This window comes from Ceratotherium simum, chromosome 15 (genome assembly GCF_057802395.1).
Source record: "Ceratotherium simum simum isolate JZ-2026a chromosome 15, ASM5780239v1, whole genome shotgun sequence".
NCBI classification, from domain to species: Eukaryota; Metazoa; Chordata; class Mammalia; order Perissodactyla; family Rhinocerotidae; genus Ceratotherium; species Ceratotherium simum.
In genome coordinates, this window is record NC_141914.1 from 60,280,360 (window position 1) to 60,306,415 (window position 26,056).

At 37.0% G+C, this 26,056-nt stretch overlaps 1 protein-coding gene across 1 annotated transcript in view; it reads left to right on the forward strand.

Annotated features, from left to right (window-relative positions):
* LEKR1 (leucine, glutamate and lysine rich 1) overlaps positions 1-26,056 on the forward strand; it is a 184,189-nt gene that overhangs the window by 108,478 nt on the left and 49,655 nt on the right. The window contains exons 7-9 of the mRNA XM_087440104.1: positions 9,363-9,444; positions 23,608-23,685; positions 24,024-24,227. Coding sequence (XP_087296230.1) covers positions 9,363-9,444; positions 23,608-23,685; positions 24,024-24,227 — 364 coding nt within the window. The remainder of the gene's footprint in view (positions 1-9,362; positions 9,445-23,607; positions 23,686-24,023; positions 24,228-26,056) is intronic.

Below are 26,056 nucleotides of genomic sequence, written 5' to 3' on the forward strand. Positions count from 1 at the left end.
CAGGACCTTGGGGTAAATTTTAGACATCTTTCTTTTTTTAATGCTATGGACTCTATCTGCTGCCTCATTTTCTAAATCCATCTCTCTCAGAAAGATTTGCCCCATTCTTTCTTTCTCACATTCTATACTTGTGGCGTAATTTGACTGCAATCCCCTTCTCTCTCCCCTTTAACCTAAGTCATCTTCTGCCCATTCAGTCACCAGTCACCAGTTAATTTGGTCATTCAGCAATATTAATTAGGCACCTCTATGATGAAGCCTAGGCTTGATCAGGAACAGATCTTCTGTGTTATACACGGCTTCTACACTAAGCATGCTGCATCCTCAGGGCAACTCCAGCCAAGCAATGAGGGGAGAGTGCTTTCATCTGCCCTGTCCCTAACACCCATGTGGACGCACTCCTGCTGACACTCAAAGCCAGTCACTCTTTCACCCATGGACTCACCCAGGCGCACAACACACCTGCTGCTCATAGACGTTCACCGATCATCCACATTCGTGGGCCAATAGCATGAGTGACCGTGACACTATCTGAATGAGAAATAAATGACCCATCCCCCCCATCCCATGCCCAAAGTCTCTCACCTCTTACCAGCATCTCTTTCCCACTAGCTAAGCATTAAGACTGTCCTTACATCATTTAAAAAAAAAAAAGTCATTCTTATGAATTCAGGTAGCTTTCCTACTACAGTCTAACAGCTAATGTTCATGAAGCACTAACCACATGTCAGGCAAAATGCAGCCACAGTGTACCCCTTATTATCACCCTCCTGGGTTAAGCACTTTTATTATCTCCAGTTTACAAATAAGATCAGTGAAGTTTAGAGGAATTAAGTCATTTGCTCAAAGCTACACAGCTACTAATCAGCAGAATTGGAACCTGAGTCCAGAACTATGCTGCCAAAACTTGGGCTCTTAGCTCCACTCCCCGTAAGCATCAAAGCATATATATTGTTATCATTAATTTATACTTCAGAGAGAGCTACTGTACCAGAGCCACTTCCAGGACTGGAGTAAACACAAGTTTCTGTAAGGGGAAAGCAGAAGAGGTCCCAAGGACAGTAACCACCTGGTGATGGGTCACGTAAACCATAACCATAAGTTATGAAATGGGCTATAAGATGGGTATGGCTATCTTACATAGTTCATGGTTAGGCTCCTTTAATATGACTCTTTTGTTTCCTATTACCAAAATAAGCCATGTTCACTATTGATTAGGAAATTCTAACATTCAGGTAGAGTTATAAACATTTGGTGTGTGTCCTCCTAGACTTTCTGTTCTAAATATATATTTTTTGTAAGAGTGGAATAATAGAGTTATATAGTCTCCCCCCATTTCCTGTATTATCAAATCTTTCCATGTCAAAAATATTCATAGTATTCTGATTTTGGGTGAATCATAATTTATTTAATTGTACCCTATTTTTGGACAACTGTTTTCACTATTTTTCTGTTAAAATGATATTGTGATAAACATCCTTATGGCTAAATCTTTTCACATATCTGTGAGTGTTGCCTTCAGATCTCTTCAGTTTGAAAATTATAAAATGTTTTTGGGTTTTTGCTTGCTACTTTTAATTTATATAATTATGTAGTAGAATTTTTTAAATGCAATTAGCACAAAGTAGTTTTGTAGCATGAAAGTACTGGTTTGAAGAAATTCTTGCCCTTTGCCTGTTTTTCTGCCATCCCAGCACCACAAGGAGAAGGGGTCCAGAAAGAAGAATCAGTGCTGTGTGGCCGAAGGTGCAGTCCATCGCTTTCCCAGTTTTGCGTAGAATTAGTCCTGTATATAGGAATCTCCGCAAGCATTCTGATGTAAAACACACTCATTCATTAAAGAAAGTTGATGTTTATATGCTTATGTGACTCTATTTGAAAATGTCTTAAATATTTTTAGGTCTAAACTTCTCTATCTTCCATTTATTCATTAACTTTATTATTAACCCTAGTCTTCTTTTTTATTCCATAAATGTTTTCAGCTAATATTCTATTTATTATATGTCCCTGGCCCTTCCTACTTAGTTCACTCTAGGCTGTCCGTATCCATTACTAACATTTTGCAGTCTTGAAAAATCTCATTATAATATTTATTTATACATATATACATATAATTATGTGAATTTATTTATTTGTACAAATTCATCAGAAAACAAAGTACCATTCTAAAGTTCAAAAGTTTCTAAATCCATCAAGATTGCTCCTATGAGATAGACAAAGTATTATCTGCATTTTGCCCATTGAGAAAGAGTGGTTAAATGATTTAACCAGGGTAAAAAAAAAATAATAGAATTTAATACTCCTCCTATTTTATCCATCCATAGTTTGTAATATTTTATAAGCCCCTATAAATTACAATTATCTTCATGTTATATTGGGTTGGTTTAATGTTCAGAATAAAAAAATACAATGGAGGCTTAGAAGCATTTTTTTTTTCTTGCATTCTGAAGTAAATTCTTGATCCTTAATATCAGAATATAATTTATTTCCAAGTTTTATGTATCTGATTATCTCCTTAGTTTGGTTTAATCCACTCCTGACTCTCTCCTACCCACACCCACCCAGCTAAATAATTTTCTGGTTTTAATATAACTACATCTAGACTGAATTGCAACTTTTTAGCTATATACCCACACCTGTTCTAGCATCTGATTTATAAAAATCTCCAAGTGTTATTTCAGTCCCTTCTGGCATTATGCGGAAAATGTTAATGTACTTCAAGTATACTTGTTTCAAAATGGATGTGAATCAAACCTCTGAAATATAAACCCTAAAATGAAATGAATTTTCCAAGTGGCTATATTCACCATCTGAGCTTTGTAAAATGTTTGCTAAAGTTAAAATATGTTAATTTGCAATTGATATAGTTGAATACTCATTAAAGAACTTTCTTCCATTGTTGGTATATATTCTTACATCTGCAAAGATTTCCTCTGTTAATGCTCATTTTAAAAAATTTAAGTGAGATATTACTTTTGTAAAGAGCTTAATAAGCTCATCAAACTGTGATACAATAATATATACATATAAAGCATACCTAAATGCAGCGTACTGATTATGTTCATTCACATCAGTTACATCTGATTCAGAAAACTCACCATTTCAGCCAACTAGTCATCTAACTAAACAAAATCATTTAGAATGGTGGAAAACTAAAACAGATTTAAATTTAAAGGAGTTATTGATTTGTTATCTAAAACATAATTTATCATTCGTGAAGGCAAAATGAGGCACTTGATTATAATTTCTCTAAGGACAAGGAAATATATTTTATTGTTATTTATACACTGAATCTAGCTAGCATGGATCCTACCTACAACAGAATAGGTACCAGTAAGTGTCTATTGAAATAAAATAACATATTTATAAGAACGTTGCATTTTAATGCCACAATATATATTAGGTATTATCAATGAAAACTGCACAATTCTTTCTGTTTCATGCATTTTAATCTTTGGTACATAATTTTAAACATTTATTTCCCGGCATTCTTACTTCTAATATCTACAAAATTTCATTCATTCTTTCAACAATTAATTTTTGAGCACCTTCCATGTCAGACACTCTGAATATTACAGATAAGGTTCCTGTTCTCATGGAACTTACATTCCAGTTAGTTCACATTGTGAAGATTAAATGAGTGTAGTGTACTTTTATATGCCTGGCAACTATCGACACTTATTAGCTGTGATGATGATGATGATGGAAGACACCCATATATAAATGCTATTCAAAACCATGAGACTGAATGAAATCAGCTGGGGAGAAAATGCAGATAGAGGAAAGGGTTAAGGACTGAACTCCTGGTGCTTCCTAACATTTAGAGTGGACCTTCCACTGAGAATCACAATAGAGACTGAGAAGCAATAGCCAACCAGGAGGAGACAGGAGAGTATGATGTAATGGAAACTAGGCAAGTGTTTCAAAGAGGAAGTAAACAATTGTGTCAAATGCAGCTGAAAGTTTGAATTAGATAAGAGCAGGGAATTAAATTTTGGAATTGCCAATTTAGGAAGTCATTTGTTAACTGTGAAAAGAGCTATTTCTGTGGAGGAGTGAAGAGGCAAGTTCAATTGGAGTGGATAGAAGAGAGAGGAGAAAAGGCAAGTCATAGAAAAGGAAATGTGAGTGACTCAGAAGCATCAAATGAGATGATCAGTGTCAACAGTAAGCAGAGAACTGCAAATTAAACCAACAAAGAGACATTAGTTTGCACGCTATGGACTGGCAAAAAATTTTAAAATAGCTTTTTCTAAGTGTTAGGAAAGCAGGAACCTTCATTCAGTGAGGTGAGGGTGTAAGTTGGTGCCTCCCTCCTGGGAACCATTTGACATTATTTAAGTATGTGTATGCCAATGACCTCATGAGTTTGCTCTGGGGCCACACTGCAGAAAAACACCCCTCTCAGTACTCAAGGCAATGGGTAAAAAGATTTTATTGCAGGATTATTTGTGGTGACACAAAGTTGAACTCAACCTAGGTTCCATCACTATAAGACTAGATCAGTAAAATGTGGTGTGTGCACATGATTAAATATTATATAGCAGTCAGAAAGGAATGAATCATACCTATATATAGCTACATAGATAGGTCTCAAAAAGATAATCTGTAGTGAGAAAAGTAAGAATTCAAATGAGATTTATAGCTTACCAACATTTATGTAGTTTTTTAAAACACCTGCCAGAAGTACTGTTTTTTCACTTGTAAGAACCAGGTTAGAAGGCATACATTAAATTCACAAGCATGGGGACCCTCTAGAATGGATCATTCCCAAATGCAATAGCTTAAAACAAAAACAAAATCAACAGCAGTGCTTGTTACCATATCGCCCTCCAGCAACAACTGGGTCTCTCTGCTCTCTTTTCAAAGAATCAAAAGAGTTGTCTTTAATTACATTTTTAACCTCATCCCCCACCCCAACCAAGTTCTCTTCTCATTGTTTCCTTTTGTACCTTGGACACACAGAACTGAGTTGATTAGACTGGTTAGTACCCAACATGGACCCCTCTCTAAACAATGTATCTATGAAATATATCAAACACAGAAAAATACAGAGAATCAATAACAAATGTGTATGAACCCATCACTCATATTTAATAAGTTTTAACGTTTTGCTATAGTTACTCTGTAGATTGTTAAAGAAATATACACAGTTAAAACCTTCATTTTTATTCTCCCCTATACAAAGATAACCACTGGTGACAGCAGGCCCCACTGCAAGAACAAGGTCCTCGAGGTGCGAAGTGATGAGGTTCAGACCAGAAGCTGGAGGCCTCACTGCACCACCCATGATAGTAGCTCCTGGTTCCGCAGTGCTCACTGTGCGCCTGGCGCTGTTCTCCTCTTTACATATGCTAAGTCACTTAATTCTCAGAACAATCCTGTGCTGTGGTAACCACTTAATAGATAAGGAAACTAAAATGCCTGAAGTCCCGCAGCCGTGGGAAGCAGAGCCAGAATTTGGAATTAGGCAGGCCAGCCTTAGAGTTCATGCACCACCCCTCCATGTTATCTTGTCTTGGGAGTGTGTTTAAAGAGTGGTGAGCTTTTGTTTTTCCTTCTCTTCAATTATCTCTATCACTTAAAAAATATATACAGCCTTCAACTTCTCATTTAAAAAAAAAATTCCTCTGGATCTCGATCTCTGGGGGCCAAATCTCTTGCTTGTTATTCCATTCTGCTTCTTGAACCTGGAATCATTTTCCTCCATAGAGCACTTTGAACAAAATTTTTAATTGTTTTGGTGTTTTTTAGTCAGAAAGTTTTAAGCTTGAAATGTCTTTCCACAATAAAGCTTTTATTTATTGTTTTCTCAAACATTATACTAACTTAATATACCCTTCAAGTGACTGTAAAGTTTTATATCCTTCTATAAAATAGCTAACTATGAATACCTTTTATATTTGTAGCTTCTAGAGACCTTTTGGAATAACAGGATTCTCCTAAATGACTAATTACCCCGCTTCTGATGCCTGTGTAATGCTATCCAGCAAAGCAGCTGGCTTTGTGTGAAGAGAGGCTAAGAGCTCTTTTTTGTCTTGTTCATTTAAAGTCATTTGCTTCTTATTTAATATCTGCAAAGAACACAGTCACATCATAGTAGAATTTGCTGTTGTAAATTTTGGATTGTTTCCATGGGTTCCGCCTTACATCTGCATGGTGTTTAAAGCCAATGCTTCCTTTCTTTTCATAGACATACAGGGCCTTTTGCCTCATAATCCAATGTTATGCTGAACGACAGAAAATTGAAGTTGAATTTATTTAACTGTAGAGAAGGACTGCACAGAACAATACACTTATTTAAGAACTCCTTGCCTCAGGAACTGAAGGAGCTGTCTTATGCAGATGGCTTAATCTCTCTGCTGCTTATCCCAACTGTGTTCCTTTATTTATTAAGGACGGGAACTGGGCACTCTGCTTCCAAAAACAAAAGGACCCTACTAGTCTACCAGAACCAATAATAAACCAATAGGATGTTTACGCCTCATTCAGAACAGTAAAGATGTGTCCTATGTATTTTAAATAATTCTTAGCACTTCTCTATTAGAGAAAGTATAACCCAAAGTAAAAAAAACAGCCATGAAAATATATTAATCAACTCCTAATTATACACTGGTGGGCTGTTTACCTTATGAATTATTCATAATGAATCTTTTTTTCTCTATTCTATGTGGTATCTTCTCTGCTTATATAAAATGATTTCTTTGTTGACATTACTTGTATTTCCTGTTTCTATTTACACCTCACGACAGCCTTCAGAGATTTCTACATTTTAAAGTAAAACATTTATTTGCTTTCCCTGTTTTTGCTCGGAGATGCTGTAAATACATAGCGAATAATCTGAAGGAAGTGGCTTCTCTACGCATTGAGTACTGTGAATTAAAGATTGAGTTATCTACTTATCTTGAAACAGGGAGAAAGGGAGATCTCGGTGGGTATGTAGAGAGAAGAATACTGGAAAATATAACAGCTTTTCCTTTCTGGAGTTGGGTCATGATTGTGTAGTTTATTTTCCTTTACATCTAGTAAATTCTGGAACTATGATGCACAAGTATATTCAAATGTGAGTCTAAGAATACATTTCAATGCCATAAAAATGGGTTTTGAATTAGCTGCCATCTTTACTGTCTACTATTCTCCTAATTATCAGGTAATTGAGAATTAATTGCATAAAATTCACATTCCAAGTAGGAATTCTTTGGAGTTTATTTTTAAGATAATCAATTCTTCCTCTTAACAATATCTGCATTTAGAAGTAATAACATAAAATTTATCACATGGGCTCAGACCCATGCTTCATCTAGTTAAAGATTATATCCTGACAAGAGCACCAAGGGACATTTAATAGGAAGGCATAATTGTTCTCTTTCATGTCAGTCTCATAAAGTTGGTCACAATGATACCAAATTTGTCTTAATGTCTTTCATTAATTAAAATATATTAATTTTTAAACTTTAAAAAATTAAAATCTAAACCACCTCTTGGAGTTAGAAACCCCACTAATTTACTACATATTTTATGTAAAATAATACTTTTCATTTGTCTTAAGTATACCTCTTTAAAGCTTCTGGAATTTGCTAAACAGCTCTATAGGCACACTAACCACACTTCCATGGACAAATATCATATCCCTTGAGCTTTGATGTTTTGAGAGTCACTGTAAGAGAGTTAGAAAGATAGGACTTTGGGAAGAGGCCAACCTGGATTTGAATCGTGGGATCACTTCTAACTAGCTATGTGACCTTTGAAGTTAGTTAATTACGCTGACCCTTAGAGTCTTCACTGGTAAAAATAAAATGTGTATGTTTTTTATGGTAGTTGTGAATATGAATGAAATGATATAGGAGAAGGCACTCTGCACAGTGCCTAGACAGGCTAGTTTGATGACTAGACCATTGTCAGACATCAGCTTCCTTCCCGCCATGTTCTTCAGAGCGTGGGTGGAAACGTTTTAGCTGTGCCTGCGTGAATAAAACCCCTCTGCAAGCCCACACGAACTTAATAACAGAGCAACACAGTACACAGCATTCATAAGAGATTGCCTTGTTTCAAAAGGTTATACTCAAAAATAAATTCTCTATGTGTATGTTATTTTATCTTTTCTCTCATATAATAATATCACTTGATAAAAAGGTGTACCCCACAAATATTATCTATCAAGTAAGTCCATACTGAATCTTATTTCGACGGGCCATCCTCTCAAATTGATTCCCTCAGCCGAGTTTAAAACCTTCAGTCAGTTTGACCACTGGCTAATGCATTTATTTACCCATTGTGAGATACCAGGCAAGAGAATCAGAGAGGATCTCATTTTTTCTTCTTCTGAAAAATGGGGCTATTTTCACCTACATGGCAGTTTGAGGAATTTACCAATATCTGGTAAATTCTAATTAAAACATTTGTTTAGAGAGAATTTATTTTCTGATTTAAAGAACTGGTTCTTCTTCCTAAAAGAAAGTTAAGAAGGCAGATTGAAGGTATATATAGAAATGTTATGTATTTGTATGGATGAATGAAGATTTTGAAGTTTACTATTAAAAATATGTTATTAAAGCGCCTAAGCAGATGTAACATAGAAATTTTATAATTCCAGTGTTTTAAATTATTTTCTCCATGGAAACCAATTAGTGCATCTGTGTAAGTTTGTTTTCCACGTTATTTCCAAAAAGAGTGCCAGCAAGGGCTGTCACTGGGGCTGGGTTCAGATCGCAGGTCCCACACACAGGCTACTGGCACCACTCAGATCACTCAAACCACTTGTTCTTTCTGCTTTAGTTCCAATTCTGCACCCACACACATGTTAGACACGGCTGCTTAAATAATCTTTCTCAAACACTGCTTGAGTTCCCCAGTTCAAGACTCTACGGAAGCCAATTTCCTGCTTGTATTTTCTTGGCTTTGAAAGTCACGAAAATGCCTATTAGATGCTACCCAGAGTTAACAGATTCTTTACCAGGAGCCTTGCATGTGATTTGTCTATGTCAGTTCTACCAGGAGGCTCAGCAATGCCTCTCAGTTCCAGGCCACAAGAGCTAACTCAGGCAGTCAAGTGTTTCAGAAGGGAGCCACATGATCAGAAATTCTCATGTCCGTTGGCTACATAAATTTCCTTTGAAAACACTGGTAAACTTTAACCTATTAGCTGTTTGAAAATTAGCGTGATGTTGCTGGCAGAAAGAGGCCAATATATTGAGTCTGCTAAAACCCATTAATTCCGTGGGGTTTCAGAGTAGGGACAAGCTTCGTATGGTCATCCAGGCAAAGTGGAATAAACAGCAACTCTAAAAGAATGTGGTTTACTCTATAGAAAATATCTGGACACTTAAAATGTCTAATCAGATGAATATATTCTGTCATTTCAGATTTACAACGTCAAGTAGAGGCACTTGGGCTAAAGCTTCAGAAGGCAGTGACCGAGATGGACAACTGTAAAGAAAAGCTCATGTAAGAACGGGGACATTAACCATCCTGTAAGAATTTAGAAAGACCCCTGTGTTCTCTGTAACTCTAGGGCGATGACTCAGTGGTGTGGCTAAGGTCTCTGCTGCTTTTCTCGGCTGCTTTTCTGGCCTAGATTGTATATTGAAGGACTTGTAAGTATTTTAAAATACATGAAATGTTTCTTTCCCTCAGTAAGAAACTTATCTGTCCATGTATTAAAGCTTTCCCTGGTTGTTCAAATGTGTAACTTGATGTGAAATATTCTGTGAACTTCTTCTCTTATTGTTTTTATTATTTGTCCAGAAGAAACAACATCGAAGTCGTTTCTTAAAATTACAATTTTAGATTCAGAAAGATGGTTCAGAAAGATAGTTCAGTATCTTTAAAATGGTGGAGCAATTATGCTTTGTAAGTGAGAAAGAAGATACTGGAAAACAAATGATAGGAAAGTCCCCTTATAAAATGTCCAGAGCATTATTTCTTTTAAAAATAATTTATTTCGGAAATTTAAAAAATTACTTTACAGTATAAATATAGTACATGTATAATTATTGCACTAAAATAGAATTTATATAACTTTAAAAAGCAAGTAAATTCTTTTACTCTGTGGTGTATAATCTAGTAGCTCTGGTTTTCAGTTCCTATATTTTAGAAGGATGAACCTCATTAGAAATATAAATATTTAGAATGCTTAGCAACCAAATGTTGTGTTGACCATGGACTACTCCTAAGAACAATATATTTAATAAAATTCTTAATAACACAAGGAAGAACAAGTTCCAAAAATTCCCTATCAAATTAATGTACACTTGGATTGTTTGTAGCAAAATAATTTGTTTTTTAAAAACAAGAAAAACCAAATATTCATGCTGTATAACACTGTGGTTAATAGTATAGTAAAGAGATTAGTTCAACTGTCTGGGTATGATGGCTGGGGTTGAAGGAATAAGTGGAAAGTGGAGAGGGGGTCCTTGGATGACTCACTGGGCCCAGGAATCAACTTTCTGGGTCAGAAGAAATGTGAAAAAGTGAAACAAAATGGTGATTACCAGAAAAAAATCATTGTGGGGCTGGCCCCATGGCGTAATGGTTAAGTCTGGCACACTCCCCTTTGGTGGCCCAGGTTCATGGGTTCAGATCCTGGGTGCGGACCTACACCACTCATCAGCCATGCTGTGGCACCAACCCACGTAAAAAGAGATGGAGATTGGCACAGATGTTAGCTCAGGGCTAATCTTCCTCAAGCAGAAAAAGAGGAAGATTGGCAACAGATGTTAGCTCAGGGCCAGTCTTCCTCAGCAAAAAATAAAAAAATTAAAAAAAAAGATCATTGTTCCCCACCCTCTCGTAACATCAAGGAGGGCTTTGGCCGTACAGATGTCTCATATGGAGAGCAGCCTAATCAACCACAGCTACCACGTGACTTTGGCTTCTTGGAGCTCAAGAAGTAAAGAAGGCAGTCCGGGACTGGGAGGTGGGGCTGACCCTCGACTCAGCTAAAAGGGAGTTTGTGGACACGCCAAGACTCGGCATGTAGAGTGGAGTCCTGGAAGGTTAGGGGAGAAGCTAAATGCAGAAATAAGCACACTGAGGGAAAGGAGCAAAGCTCACTGGCTGTGACATGAACTGATTTTTACTGAATAAGTTTGCACAGAATCCTCTGTACATACAAGGAGGCTGCCCATTTAGTGTTGACACATGCTCTGTGGTATTTTTGTTGATTACATTGTAACAGAATTTACAATATAAGTGCTGAGGAATGGTAAGAGTCAGAGGAGACCTGAGCTGGAGGGAGAATAAACCAGCTCACTCAAGTCCACCGGCTGAATTGCCTGGAGGAGGTCACCATACAACTGCAGGAACGCCGAAGCTGGTGCTTTCTGCCTATGTAAGGACTTCTTAAAATTAGAAAACGGGCAGAGTACCCATTTTTAGAAAGTGTTACTTATGAAGGATAGAGCCACTAAATGGCCGCAACTGCTGGAGACCTTTCCCTCTGCTGCCTGCACCTAGCCCGTCCACCACTACTCCGTCTAGCCCCCGCACTGCCAGGACGAAGTGCAGTAGGGCGGGCCTTTGGGTCAGAGGCTGCACTGCTCACCCCGGACCTCAGGAGGTGCCCAGTAGTATGTAAGTACTATTTTATTTATAGGTTAAAACCAAATTTGCTACTTGACCATTGTTTCATTATAAATTAAGTTTGAAGTCAAAATAAATCACTCAAAAATTTTGACATAAAATTTGTTAATAAATTGGAGATTTACTATACATACCCAAACATTTTTGAACTTCCAGATATTGGAAGGTGCTATGAAATCAGGTTTCTTTACATTTTTAACGCGCACCCTTTGTGGGGCTGGGGGTGGGAATTAGTTTCACCTATCCAACTTAAGATAATTCTTCTGTTCAAAGATTTTTAAATGCTTAGATATAAATTTTGTGGATTTTTACTCAAGGGGGAGAAGCAGTTTTTAAATGGATAAACTTGACCTTCTTGTTTCCTTAAAGTTTATAGGAAAATATTTTGCAAAGTTTATAGGAACTTGTTATGTATTTGAAGACAGAGATTTTGTCAGATTTTATCAGGATGCTTTGATGCGGTAACAGAGGTAGAGTGGTTTCAGGTGAGGCGATCCAGCGGCTCAAAACATCACCAAGAATCTTGACGTTCTTTCTGTCTTCATCCTGCTGCCCTGAGCACTGGCTTCACCCCAGGGCTCAGTCCCCTGTGATCACGAGTTGGCTGCAGTTCCAGGTACCACATCCAAATGTAACCACCCCTGAGGCGGGAAGGGCCTGTTTTCCTGGTGTCTCCTTAGAAGTGAGAAAAAAAGCTTCCCAGAAGCCACCAAAGGGCCCTATCCTTACATCTCTTTGCCTAGAACTCTTTACATGTCGCTTCCCGAATGAATCACTGGCAAGGAGAACAGGACACCACAACTAGCTCAGACCAAGCAGGATTGATCCTAAGAACAGGTGGTAATGGGGCTCTGAGCCAGGAGGAAAGCTGTAGTGCATGTCTAGAAGGTAACCAGTAATGTTTGTTGAACAGGTAGAATGTTAATGATGCTCTGAAAAGTTGATGATGAAATGTTCTACGAATTTTTTCTTTTAGGTGAGGAAGATAGGCCCTGAGCTAACATCCGTTGCAAATCTTCCTCTTTTTGCAGAGCTAACATCTGTGCCTATACTTGTCTATTTTTGTATATGCGACACCACCACAGCATTGCTTGATAAGCGGTGCATAGGTCCATGCCCAGGATCCGAACCTGCGAACCCTGGGGCGCCGTAGGGGAGTGTGCGAACTTAACCACTACACCACCGGGCCTGCATCCCTACAAATTTTATTTGTATATAATATCTAGATTAATTTAGAGAAGTAATAAAAAATATGGATGTTATGAAATGCAACTTTATTGCTTTTAAATATATATATAGCTTAGAAATATACTTTTATTACTTTCATATATATGTTATATGTATTATATATATATTACTTTCATATATATATCAAGATAAACATAGATAAATAAGATGAACTAAATAAGAAAGACTGCTATAGATGGTGAGAAATTTTTAGGAATTCCTGAAAGAGAATACACAGGAAGGATAATGAAAAGCATGAACTCTACAGAGCAGTAAACTAGAGGGAAACCAGTTGTGTGGTGGGCGTGCAACAGGCAGGACCTCACTTGGAATCAGTTAACACAAAGAGAAGGGAGTGACATCTGGCACATCATCAGAACAGTGGCTCTCAAGCACCAATCTGCAGAATAATCCTGGGGAGCTTACTGAAACTGTGTATTACAGCATTAGCTCCCCCACAGACTCAATCCCAGGATCAGTTTCTGGGCTCCATCCCCCCAGATATTCTGACTTTACATTTGGATGTGAGGTGGCTCCGAGCAATGTGCATTTTTAAAGCATTCCTCATGTGATTCTGGTGCAGGTGGTCAGATGAAGCCCATTCTGAGGAATCAGATTTGGAACATTTCAGCCACTGGCCCCTCACCAAACCCCCTCCAATCAACACGCCCTTGTGTGAAGCCGCATTGCGAGGCATCTGCACACAGAATAGAGCAATGATTATGGGGACTGGAGCTGGGGGACCTGGCAGTTATTGAACCCCAGGAGAGGCTAGGGTCCCCACATCCCAAGGCAAACCTCCAGTTTGCCCCCACCATACCCTGCCCCTTCATCACACCTTTCAAAAACAACCTAGGGCAGAAATAAACAGCAGAGCAGACAAGTAAACAGAGACTCTTCAACTAAAACAACAACAGAAAAAAATCAATGAAAGCAAGAGCTGGTTCTTTGAAAAGATAAACAAAATGGACAAACCTTTAGCTAGACTCACCAGGAAAAAAAGAGACAAGGCTCAAATAAATAAAATCAGAAATGAAAGAGGAGAAATTACAATGGACACCTCAGAAATACAAAAGATTATAAGAGAATACTACGAAAAGCTATACACCAACAAATTGGATGATCTAGAAGAAATGGATAAATTTTTAGAATCATACAACCTTCCAAAACTGAATCAAGAAGAAACAGAAAATTTGAATAGACCAATCACCAGTAAGGACATTGAAACCATATTCAAAAACCTCCCAAAAAATAAAAGTCCAGGACCAGATGGCTTCCCTGGTGAATTCTACCAAACATTCAAAGAAGACTTAATACCTATTCTCTCAAACTCTTCCAACAAATTGAAGAAGAGGGGAAGCTTCCTAACTCATTCAGTGAAGCCAACATTACCCTGATACCAAAACCAGACAAGGACAACACAAAAAAAGAAAATTACAGGCCAATATCACTGATGAACATGGATGCAAAAATACTAGCAAATCGAACACAACAACACATTAAAAAGATCATACACCACGATCAGGTGGGATTTATCCCAGGGATGCGGGGATGGTTCAACATCAGCAAATCAATCAATGTGATATACCACATTAATAAAATGAAGAATAAAAATCACATGATCATCTCAATAGATGCAGAGAAAGCATTTGACAAGATACAGCATCCGTTTATGATAAAAACTCTGACTAAAATGGATATAGAGGGAAAGTACCTCAACATAATAAAGGCCACATATGACAAACCCACAGCTAATATCATTCTCAATGGAGAAAAATTGAAAGCTATCCTTCTAAGAACAGGAACCAGACAAGAATGCCCACTTTCATCACTCTTATTTAATATGGTATTGGAAGTCCTAGCCAGAGCAATCGGGCAAGAAAAAGAAATAAAAGGGATCCAAATTGGAAAAGAAGAAGTGAAACTGTCACTATTTGCAGATGACATGATTTTAGATATAGAAAACCCTAAAGAATCCACCAAAAAACTTTTAGAAATAATAAATGAATATGGTAAAGTTGCAGCATACAAAATCAACATACAAAAATCAGTGCATTTCTATACACTAACAACGAAGTAGCAGAAAGAGAAATTAAGAATACAATCCCATTTACAATTGCAACAAAAAGAATAAAATACCTAGGAACAAGCTTAACCAAAGAGGTGAAAGATCTGTACACTGAAAACTATAAAATATTGTTGAAAGAAATTAAAGACGACACAAAGAAATGGAAAGATATTCTATCTGCTCTTAGATAGAAGAATTAACATAGTTAAAATGTCCATACTTCCTAATGCAGTCTACAGATTCAAGGAAATCTCTACCAAAGTTTCAAGAACACTTTTCACAGAAATAGAACAAAGAATCCTAAAACTTATATGGAACAACAAAAGACCCCAAATAGCCAAAGGAAACCTGAGAAAAAAGAACAAAGCTGGAGGTATCAAACTCCCTCATTTCAAAATATACTACAAAGCTATAGTAACCAAAACAGCATGGTACTGGCACAAAAACAGACACAGAGATCAATGGAACAGAATTGAGAGCCCAGAAATAAGCCCACACATCTATGGACAGCTAATTTTCCACAAGGGAGCCAAGAACATACAATGGAGAAAGGAAAGTCTCTTCAATGAATGGTGTTGGGAAAACTGGACAGCCACATGCAAAAGAGTGAAAGTAGATTATTATCTTATACCATACACAAAAATTAACTGAAAATGGATTAAATACTTGAATGTAAGACCTGAAACCATGAAACTTCTAGAAGAAAACATAGGCAGTACACTCTTCGACATCGGTCTTAGCAGCATATTTTCAAGTACCATGACTGACCAGACAAGGGAAACAATAGAAAAAATAAACAAATGGGATTACATCAAAGTAAAAAGCTTATGTACAGCAAAGGAAACCATCAACAAAATGAAATGACAACCTAACAATTGGGAGAAGATATCTGCAAACCGTATATCTGATGAGGGGTTAATCTCCAAAATACATAAAGAACTCATACATCTCAACAACAAAAAAACTAACAACCCAATTAAAAAATGGGCAAAAGATATGAACAGACATTTTGCCAAAGAAGATATACAGATGGCCAATAGGCACACAAAAAGATGTTCAACATCATTAACTATCAGGGAAATGCAAATCAGAACTACAATGAGATAGCACCTCACGCCCATCAGAAAGGCTATAATTAACAAGACAGGAAACAATAAGTGTTGGAGAGGATGTCGAGAGAAGGGAACCCTCATACGCTGCTGGTGGGTGTGCAAACTGGTGCAGCCATTATGGAAAACAGTATGGAGATTCCTCAAAAAATTAAGAATAGAACTACCATATGATCCAGCTATTCCACTGCTGGGTATTTATCCAAAGAACATGAAAACACTAATGCATAAAGATACATGCACCCCTATGTTCATTGCAGCGTTATTCACAATAGCCAAGGCTTGGAAGCAACCTAAGTGCCCCTCAAGGGATGAATGGATAAAGAAGATGTGGTATATATACACAATGGAATACTACTCAGCCATAAGAAACAGTGAAATCCAGCCATTTGTGACAACATGGATAGACCTTGAGGGTATTATGTTAAGTGAAATAAGTCAGAAGGAGAAAGTCAAATACCATATGATCTCACACATAAGTAGAAGATAAAAACAACAACAAACAATCACATAGAGACAGAGATTGGATTGGTGGTTACCAGACGGGAAGGGGGGAGGGAAGAGGCCTAAAGGGGTGATTAGGCACATGTGTGTGGTAATGGATTGTAATTAGTCTATGGGTGGTGAGCACGATGAAATCTACACAGAAATTGAAATATAATGATGTACACCTGAAATTTATATAATGTTATAAACCAATGTTACCGCAATAAAATAAAAACAGAGACTCTTCAGGCTGAAGAGGAACACCCAACAGAAGATTACCCGGTATGTGAGAAAAACCTCACCTTGGCTCCTCCCTCCAAAATGGCTCTGACTTCACATATGAAAACTTGAACACCCAAGGAAACTGTCAAAGAGCAAACAGAAGAAGTTAAGATAAATTTTATAAGTTAAGATATCCTCCAAAGTATGTTTGGGATTATAAAAGAAGAACAAGCTATTATGACAAAGAAGCTATTAGGAATTTGAGAGTTTAAAAATATGATTATAAAAATGGTTCCATTCATGTTAAAGATATGTTTGAATACACACACATGTATATGGATTTAAATGCATTGAATAAACGGCTGGTAGGATTACAACAGTTCCCTCTGGAGGTGAGAGTGGAGGGTGTAAAGACTCTTATTTTACTTTATACACTTATATATTATTTAAGTAGCTTACAATGTGAATGTATTTATTTGCATGTATGTAATAAAAAGAACAAAATTCACTTAAAATGATTCATAATTTGTCAGTTACTAATGAATATGTCTAAAGTGGTTATATAAAACATATTTTCTAATTTAGGGACCTTTATAACCTACTTACACTTTAATTTTATTAGCAGTCACCTCGTCCTCATTTAACTAATAATTTGAGCAATAATCAGCCTATGACCATCATAAATTACTAATTTGTAAAGCTCTCACTTCACCTCTTGGTAACATCTGACACAGCTGACCAATCCATTCTTGGAACATTCTTTGGTATTGCCTTCTGAGATATAACGTTCTGATTTTCTTCTTACCTCCCTGGTCATTCATGAGAATTTTTGCCTAGCAAGCAGGTGGCCTGGTGGCATTCCAGTGTCAGAGCATGATCCACTTTTCACATGATCCTGGATTGAACAGGCTGGGTTTACTTCACTCATTCATTCAATACACAGTGCTTGTTGAGGGGTGATTATGTGCCATGACTGTTGGGTGCAGGCACTAGATATTGGAGTAACAAAATTGATAAGCTCCAACAGCGCTGTTTCGGTAATTTCAGGTAATGTAAGTGCGCAAAAATATAAAACAGGCTTTTGATAGAGTGGCATCCCTGAGCAGATGGCCTCTGAGTTAAGGTCTGAGTAACAGAAAGGAGCTAGCAATGCTAACATGCTAACATCTGGAAGCAGGGAGATCAAGGACAAGCCCTAAATTCTTGGGAGTGAGCTTTACAGTTCAAGAAACATGAAGGAGGCTGGTAGTGGTAGACAGAATAATGGCTCCCAAAGGTTTTCATGTCCTAATCCTTGGCATCTGTGAGTATGTTACCTGACATGGTAAAAAGGACTTTGGACACGTGATTAAATTAAGAGTTTTGAGATGGGGGGTTATCCTGGATTATTCAAGAAGGCCCAATGTAATCACAAAGGTCCTTATAAGAGGAAAGCAGGAGGGTCAAAGTGACAAAAGTAGATGTGAAGATGGGAGCAGAGGGTGGGATGGTATGACTTGAAGATGGAAGAAGGGCCACAAGGCAAGGAATGCAGATGGTCTCTAGAAGCTAGAAAAGGCAAGGAAATAGATTCCCCTCTGGAGCTGCCAGAAGGAACACAGCCCTCATGACATCTTGATTTTAGGACTTTTTACATTAGAAGTGTAAGATGATAGATTTGTGTTTTTTTAAACCACTAAATTTGTGGTAATTTATTACAGCAGCAATAAGAAATTAATACATTAGTGTGTCCAGAGCCTACTGAGGATTTTGGATTTTTGCAGAAGGCAATGGGAAACTATTGGAGGAATTTTGGCAAGAGAGTGAACTGATTTGATTTGTTTTAAAAGGTCAGCTTGGCTGCTCCATGGAGAATGGACCGGAGTGGGAGTACAAGAGCCATCAGGGAGAGTAGGTGGGCGGCTGTGCGTCCATGCGAGTGAGGAGTGACCGGTTTGGTGTACGGCTATAGTGTGGAGATGGAGGGACATATATGTTGGGGGGTCAATCTGACTGGATTTACTGGTGGAGTAGATGTGGCTGGGGAGGAAGGGGACTGGAAGGGAAAGGAAAGAATAAAGGATGGGGTTTGGGGTTTTTCAGCATCAGGATAGACAGTTGAGAGTCAGTAGAGGATAGTGACTAAGTGCCTAGACTTCAGATCCAGACTGCCGGGGGTTCAGATTGCAGCACTATGAGGTAGTAGTGATGTCCCCTTGGGCACACAACTTGTCTCTCTGGTCTCAGTTTTCCCAGCTGTAACAGGAAATAAGGATGGCTTTGAGGGTAGCATGAGATAGATAAGGTGTTACCTGTTAGTATCATTATTGCATTGGTGCCATTTATTGAAGTGGGAAAATCTGTCAAAGAAATAGATATGGGGATGAGGGAAATAAAAAACAATGCTTTTGATCTGTTAGATTTGAGATGTCTTTTGGACAGCAAAGTGGAAATATGAAGGAGGTGGTTTGAGAATGGCTATTTCATACACAGCAGTGAAATGGTATGGACCCTTGCCTTTCAAATTAGGGGGAAATATCCAATTATTTCATCTTATTTCCTTTGCTTTGATTGGCAGAAGCAGCAGGGGCCTTTCTGAAGGCTTGTTCAAAGCGGGTGAAGAGAAAGGATTAACACTATTTGCTGAGAGTAAAAGGAGGAATGCAGTGTTTAAAGAGATGTGGGTGTTCTTTCTGTTCCTTCCAATTCCTCCCCTCCTAATGAGGGGTAAGGTGGGTAGACTATAGAACAGCGGCTTAACTGGCGTGGGGGTGGGGGCTGACCTGGGGAGAGGAGGTCTTGGGATGGTAGGCAGGCTCCCTGGGGAGCAGGCTTTCTTTAAAAGAAAATGCAGCCAAGATTAATTGTCCGCATAGTTAGTAAAATAATCACTAAAAGGAGTTCTACTGCCCTGCCTCTTGATTTGGAAAAGTGTGTATAAGAGTCTGAACATAGAGTGAAAGTTGTGGTGGGACTGCTGAATCTCAAAGCATTTTTAAAGGTAACATTTTTGTTTGATTTCAAAGCAAACTATAAAACGTGGAAAATACAGGAATACACAAAAAAGAACATCATAGTTATATTTTGATATATCCTGATAGTCCATTTTTTCTAAGTAATGTGTATTTCTTAACGTATTTTCACTTAGTGATATATCCTAGACATTTTCCCATGTTGTTACGTGAGACATTTATAGATAATTATTAAATGGCTATGTAGTATTCCAATTTGTGGATGAACCATAACTTATTTATTAATCCCTTGTTTTTTAGAATTTCCAAATTTTTCATTTTTATAAGTAAGGTACTTTGAAATTCATGTAGATAGATTTTTCTACTTATACACAATTATGTCCTTAGGATAAATTTTGCTAGAATCAAACTTGCATAATTTTACAGCTTTTAATGCATAAAGACTCATTGCCCTCCAGTAAGATTATACTGATTTATAATCTCAGCAGTGTTTGTAAATATCCATTTGTCCACTTCTTAGCTAATACTGGGTATTATAACCAAAAAAAAAAAAAAATTACTAGTTTGATGAAAAATTGTCTCCCTGCATATTTGGCTTTTTGTACTCTTTCCTTCGTGACTCACCTGAGCAGAGCCTTTGCCCACTTTTCTAATGGCATGTTCATCTTTTCCTTATTCCTTCTTTTCTAATGTTTTATTTGGAAATACTTTCAAACTTACAAAACGTTGTAAACATAATGATAGTACAAAGAGCACCCAAATAATCTTTACTCAGATTCACTTATTAACATTGTAACTCATTTGCTTATTTCCTCACCCCTCTCTCTGCCTCTCTCTCTCTGTCTCCACACACACACACACACACACACACACACACACATACACACACACACACACACACACCCCCCACACACAGTTTTCCTGAATCGTTTGAGGATAAGTTATATACAACATGATTCTTTACCTCTAAATACTCAGCCTGTCTTTCCTCAGGACGGTGACACTGTACATAAGCACAGTAGTCAGTGTCATACATTTACATACGATACTTTAATCTATCATCCATATTCCAATTCTGTTAGCTGGCTTTTATAGCGTTTTCTCCTCTAGTACATGATCCAGGTAGGGTCAGCCTACTTGGCATGTGTCTTTAGCCTCCTTAAATCTGGAATATTTCCAGTCTTTGTCTTTTTATAATATTGACATTTTTGAAGAATTCAGAACCCCTCATACTTTTTTTAAATAAAAAATTTTTCATTTTGTATTGGTCTGATATTTCCTCTTGATGGGATTAAGGATATGTATTCCGAGCCAGAAAACCACATAGGTGGGGATGTGCCCTTCTCAGGGTATCACATCTGGAGGTGCATGATCATCTGCCCTCACTGGTGATGTTAATTTTCATCACATAGTCAAGGTATTGCTCAGTTTTTCCACTGTATTATTCCTGAGGTTTTGTTCCCTTCCAACTAGTAAGCAGTCTATAAAAGACGCTTTACATGCAAATGCTCTGCTTCTCATCAAAATTTATCCCAAGGTACAAGCACCCATTAATGACTTTTGCCTTTTCCAATCTTTACTGCAGTGGTTGCTAAATGATGATTTTTCCCCCTCCAGCCCTCTCTCCTCATTCACTAGTCAGCACTCAGCATTCTGCTTTAAGCAAGAGCCTCCCTTCTTCCTGCTATTTATTTATTTTTTATTGGTATGGACTCGTGAACTCCTGTTTTTTTCCATGGTTTGTGATTTATTACTGTACTTAATTATTGTGGTACACAGATTGTCCTAGCCTTAGCCAGTGGGAGGCCTTTCAAGTGGGCTCCTGTGACATTGGAACATGATCCCATCATATTTTATAAGCACTTCCTTAGTTTTTGGCATAACAAAATGTTTCAGATGTACCTACTCTGCCTCAGCCTTGGAATCAGCCATTTCTCTGGGGACTCTTGATTCCTTTGAATGAGAATGGTATTAGAGACCAAGGTCTAGGCTCTAAGCATGCTCGTGTGCTACTTTATTCTGGTGACGGTTTCATGGGCTTAGACATATGTCAAACCTATCAAACTGTATGCAGTTAATTGTATGTCAATATAATACCTTAATAACTATTTTATTAGGTAATAAAGGAAATTGGGTAATAAAGGGAATAACACATTTTAAAAAGACACTTTTTACAAAAGTAAAAGTAAAATATAGTGTTCAGGGATAAAACTTGGGTAATAAAATTCCAAAGAAAATCAAAGGGATTACCATAAAATTCACGAGAATGGTTATTTTAGGGAGGAAGGAGTTGGCTGTGACTGCGACCAGGGATGTGAAACTCCTAGGGTAGCTGGTAAGGTTTTATTTTTTGACCTGGATGGTAGTTACAAGAGTTTTCTCTGTATAATAATTCATTATATAATTGTTTTATTCAATTTTCTATAGCTTACAATTTTATATTTTACAATAAAAAAGGTTTAAAAATAAATGAATGTTGTTCATGTTCATGATGCAAATAAATTATTTGTTAGAAGTTAAAGTCATTCTGCAAGTAGGGCAAACCCATTGATAATCTAACTAATAAATTTCATTGTACAGCTTATAAACTATTTTAAGGTACATTCAGATAATGACATTAATGAGCAGTCTATACAAACTTAAACTGGAATATTAATTTTTCTTAATATATTAACTTCTTGAATATTGTTACAAAACCCAATCATATAAGATCAAGACCAATGTTTATTTCAGTTTTAGAATTTTCATTTGGTTGTTTTTAATGGTTTCTATTTCTCTGCTGAGATTTATCATCTTTGCACTAATTAGAGTAGATTTTCCTTTATGTCTCTGAGCAGAGTTATAACTGCTTCTTCAAAAATCCTTGTCTGCTTATTTTCAATATCTAGGTCATCTCAGAGTCGGTCCCTATTAACTGTCTTTTCTCTTGAGAATAGGTCATGCTTTTCTGTTTCTTCCCATGTTGAGTAATTTTTATTATATTCTGGACATTGTGAATGTTATATTATAGAAATTCTGGACTCTGTTATATTTCTCTAAATACTGTTGGTGGTGGAGGTGGTGGTGGTGGTATTGCTTTAAGCGAGCAATTAATTTGGTTGGCCTCAAACTGCAAACTCTGTCTCTAGGGCAACAGCTCAAATCTCAGTTCACTTCTTTTATCTTTAACTAGGGCTGCATGGAGTCTGCCCTGTGCGCATGTAGTTCAGGGGTCAGCCAGCCACGTGGGCAGAGTTTATCTGCAGTGTCTGGGACCTCCTCTCTCTGGCTCTTTCCACTTCAGAGTTCGCTCTGCACTTTCCAGCAGCCATGGTTGCCGCAAATGTTGTCCTCTAGTTCTTCAGGCCAGAACGACTTGAGCTTTCTACCAGTTTTCTGTCAGAATTTTAGTTCCCCTGCATGGTGCAGACTGGGGCCTGCCCTCAGGTTTAAAAATCATTAAAAACAAACAAACAAACATAAAACTGGACCCCATGCTGTCACCTCATTCCAAGTGTCAACTTCCATCCAGTATCTTGCTGCTTTGGGTCACTTTCCAATGCTTTCACAAAATGGTTTTTCTTTTCTTTTCTTTCCTTTTTTAATGTTGTCCAAAGTTTAGGCTTTTTATTTAAATGCAGATCAGTCTGATAGGAGATTATTTGGCCATTATAGAAGTGGACTGAATGTTTATTTCTTTAGAGAAATAATAGTATGAAGAGGCTAAGAAATTTTTTCTATGGATGAATTAAAAAATGACATAGAAAAACACATTTAGTTGGACTAACAGATTAGGTGATTTTTTGGCAAAGAAAAACCCTTTGACTGTATATATCTAATTTCAAGGAAATCTGCATATATAATGAATAATAGAATATAAAGATAAGAAAAGTAATAAAGGGAAAACATGTTTTAAAAAAAGGAAAAGATTTATACTTCAACTATTTTGAAATAAAATATTTGAACCTCTTTTGTATTATTTTAGGAATAAATCTAATGAAGCTGATGACTGTCAAAGAGAACTTAGAAAATTGAAGTTTGAATCCATTATTTCTGAGTCACGGTATACATTGCAAATTTTTTAATTAATATTTTTAGTAATTGAATTTGATACCATATTTTAAATAACATTTTATTTAAAATGTACTTAGCTTTTCTTATTGTATTATTTACATATACAATACATAATTCAAGTTTATAAAATCTTGAAGCTGTTCATTGATTTTGCCTTCACCTAGATGGAAAAATTTTAATATCACAGAACTATTCATTTTTTAGCATTCTTAATTTCTTTAAGTTATAGTCTTCCATTTCAAATGAGATTTTCATATATCTTTGATAAACATAAAAATATAGTATCTAATGCATATTGGTGGGGGTTTTTCCCCTATTCCATTTCAGGCACACCAGATTGCTTAAAGAAAAAGACGACTCTTTAATGGCTTGTCAACAAATATATAAAGCTTTACAAGAGGAACTGACTGCAAAAGAAAGGCAAGGAGAGGACATGAGACGAAGAATGACCCTTGCAGAAGGTGAGCTGGAGATGACCAGATCTCTTTTGAATCAGACGAAGGAAGAGGCTGTAACACTGAGAAGTGAAAGGTGCGGGCAAGAATGATGTCTTCAAAATGTTTTCTGTTTAAGTCAATATGCAATATACACTGGAAACATCAAGGTCCTTCATATTATAGTAACAGTGAAATCACAGCATTAAAGATGTATTTCACCTGAAAGGTCATCGCATCCCTCCCCCCCATTTCACAGGTGATTAAACTGAAGCCCAAACTGGTGAAATGACTCCCTTCAAGGCACACAGTTAGTGAAGTTAGAGGTGGAGCCCACATTGCATTTGGTGTTAGATTTTTACTGAAAAGAATCAAAAAGACCAAATGTGGTACTTATACTACTGAATATCACTTGGACCAACAATTGGTGGATTCTATCATTTTCCAACAGAAAAACATCTTTTGATATCACTTTTTCCTTTGTTTGGCTTCTACTTTTCTTCTCTCTTTGTTATTTGTCAACACCTCTTATTGAGGTCTCACCACAAGCAAAGATCCCTCTGATATTGAGGTAGTGTCAAGACTACTAAGAAGCGCATTCGTCTAGCCTTCCTACATCTTCTTTGCTGGTTAATTTGTCTTTAAATTAACCTTATCTATACTTAATGTCTCAACCCTGCTTTCTTTCTTTTTGTTTTCATTGCCTGGTATGTCTTTACTCATTCTCTCTGAGTCCTTTTGTTTTAAATGCATGTCTAATACATGGCACAAATTTTGGGTTTTTGTTTTATTGATTTTTATCAAATACAGGAGTCTTTAATAGGAGATATTATCCCATTTACATTTATTGATATAACTTTTATATTCCAGAAGAACACAAGTTCTATAAGGGCAAGAATTTTTGTCTCGTATTATTCTCTGTGCACAGAAGGCACAATTGCCTATTTGTTTTTCATTCTTCCTATAATTTTTTTAGTTTATTTTTTATTTTATTCATTTCATTTTATGAGTATTTGACTGCTTTCTAATTTAGAAGATTTATAATCTTTTTAAAATTCTTTATAAGGGCAGCTATTTGCTCCCAGAGGAAGAGTCTGGGTGGGGGGCCGTGGGAGTGGGTAACAGGCAGCTTACAATTAGGTTCATTGTCTCAGAACCTTCTCACCAACGCTCTGCCCTGGGTCATATCTGTCTCTTCGCCAGGCTAACAGGAAGTCTGTCTAGTTCACAGGGAAACAAGTCTTGTCTCTGGTCCATCCTGGGATGATATACGTTTACTTCTCTCTGGTTGAATAAGATGAACAGCTGCAGAGCTGATCGCCACCCCCCATTTCTTCCTCGCTTTGCCACACCAATGGCCTGCTTCTTGCAAAGATGATGTACCGTGTAGTTACGTGACTCTTCATTCCACGTCACTGCCTCTGACTGTTCACCATGACGTAGCTGCTCAGCCTGTAGCATGTTAGAAGCAGCAGTTTATAAGCAAGGAATTTGCAAGAGCCAGGCTTATTATTAAAAAGCTGAAAGATTGACCATGTATAAGAAGAGAGAAAAACTATAAGTACAAACAAAAACTTTAAAAACATTGCAATTTGGGCCAGTATATAATAGAGACGAATCACCCTACAGACATCTGTAACCCTATATTTATAACGTGGGTTAATAACTGATGGCCGTAATGACGACTCTGAGTCAGAAAGATTAAAATGAGCTGTATACTCTATATAAAAGGTACAGAATCATACATCTTAGGACACGATGAAATAAATAAAAGTTTTAGAAGTCTTCTGTTTAGAACTTTGGTTATCTGAGCAATATTCTTATATTCCTATATTATCTAGAATACCCATTTCCAATGATGTCAGATTAAGTGGATTTATCTGTTTATCCAGATGAATGCTATCTCCTTCATAGTAGTCATTGAAA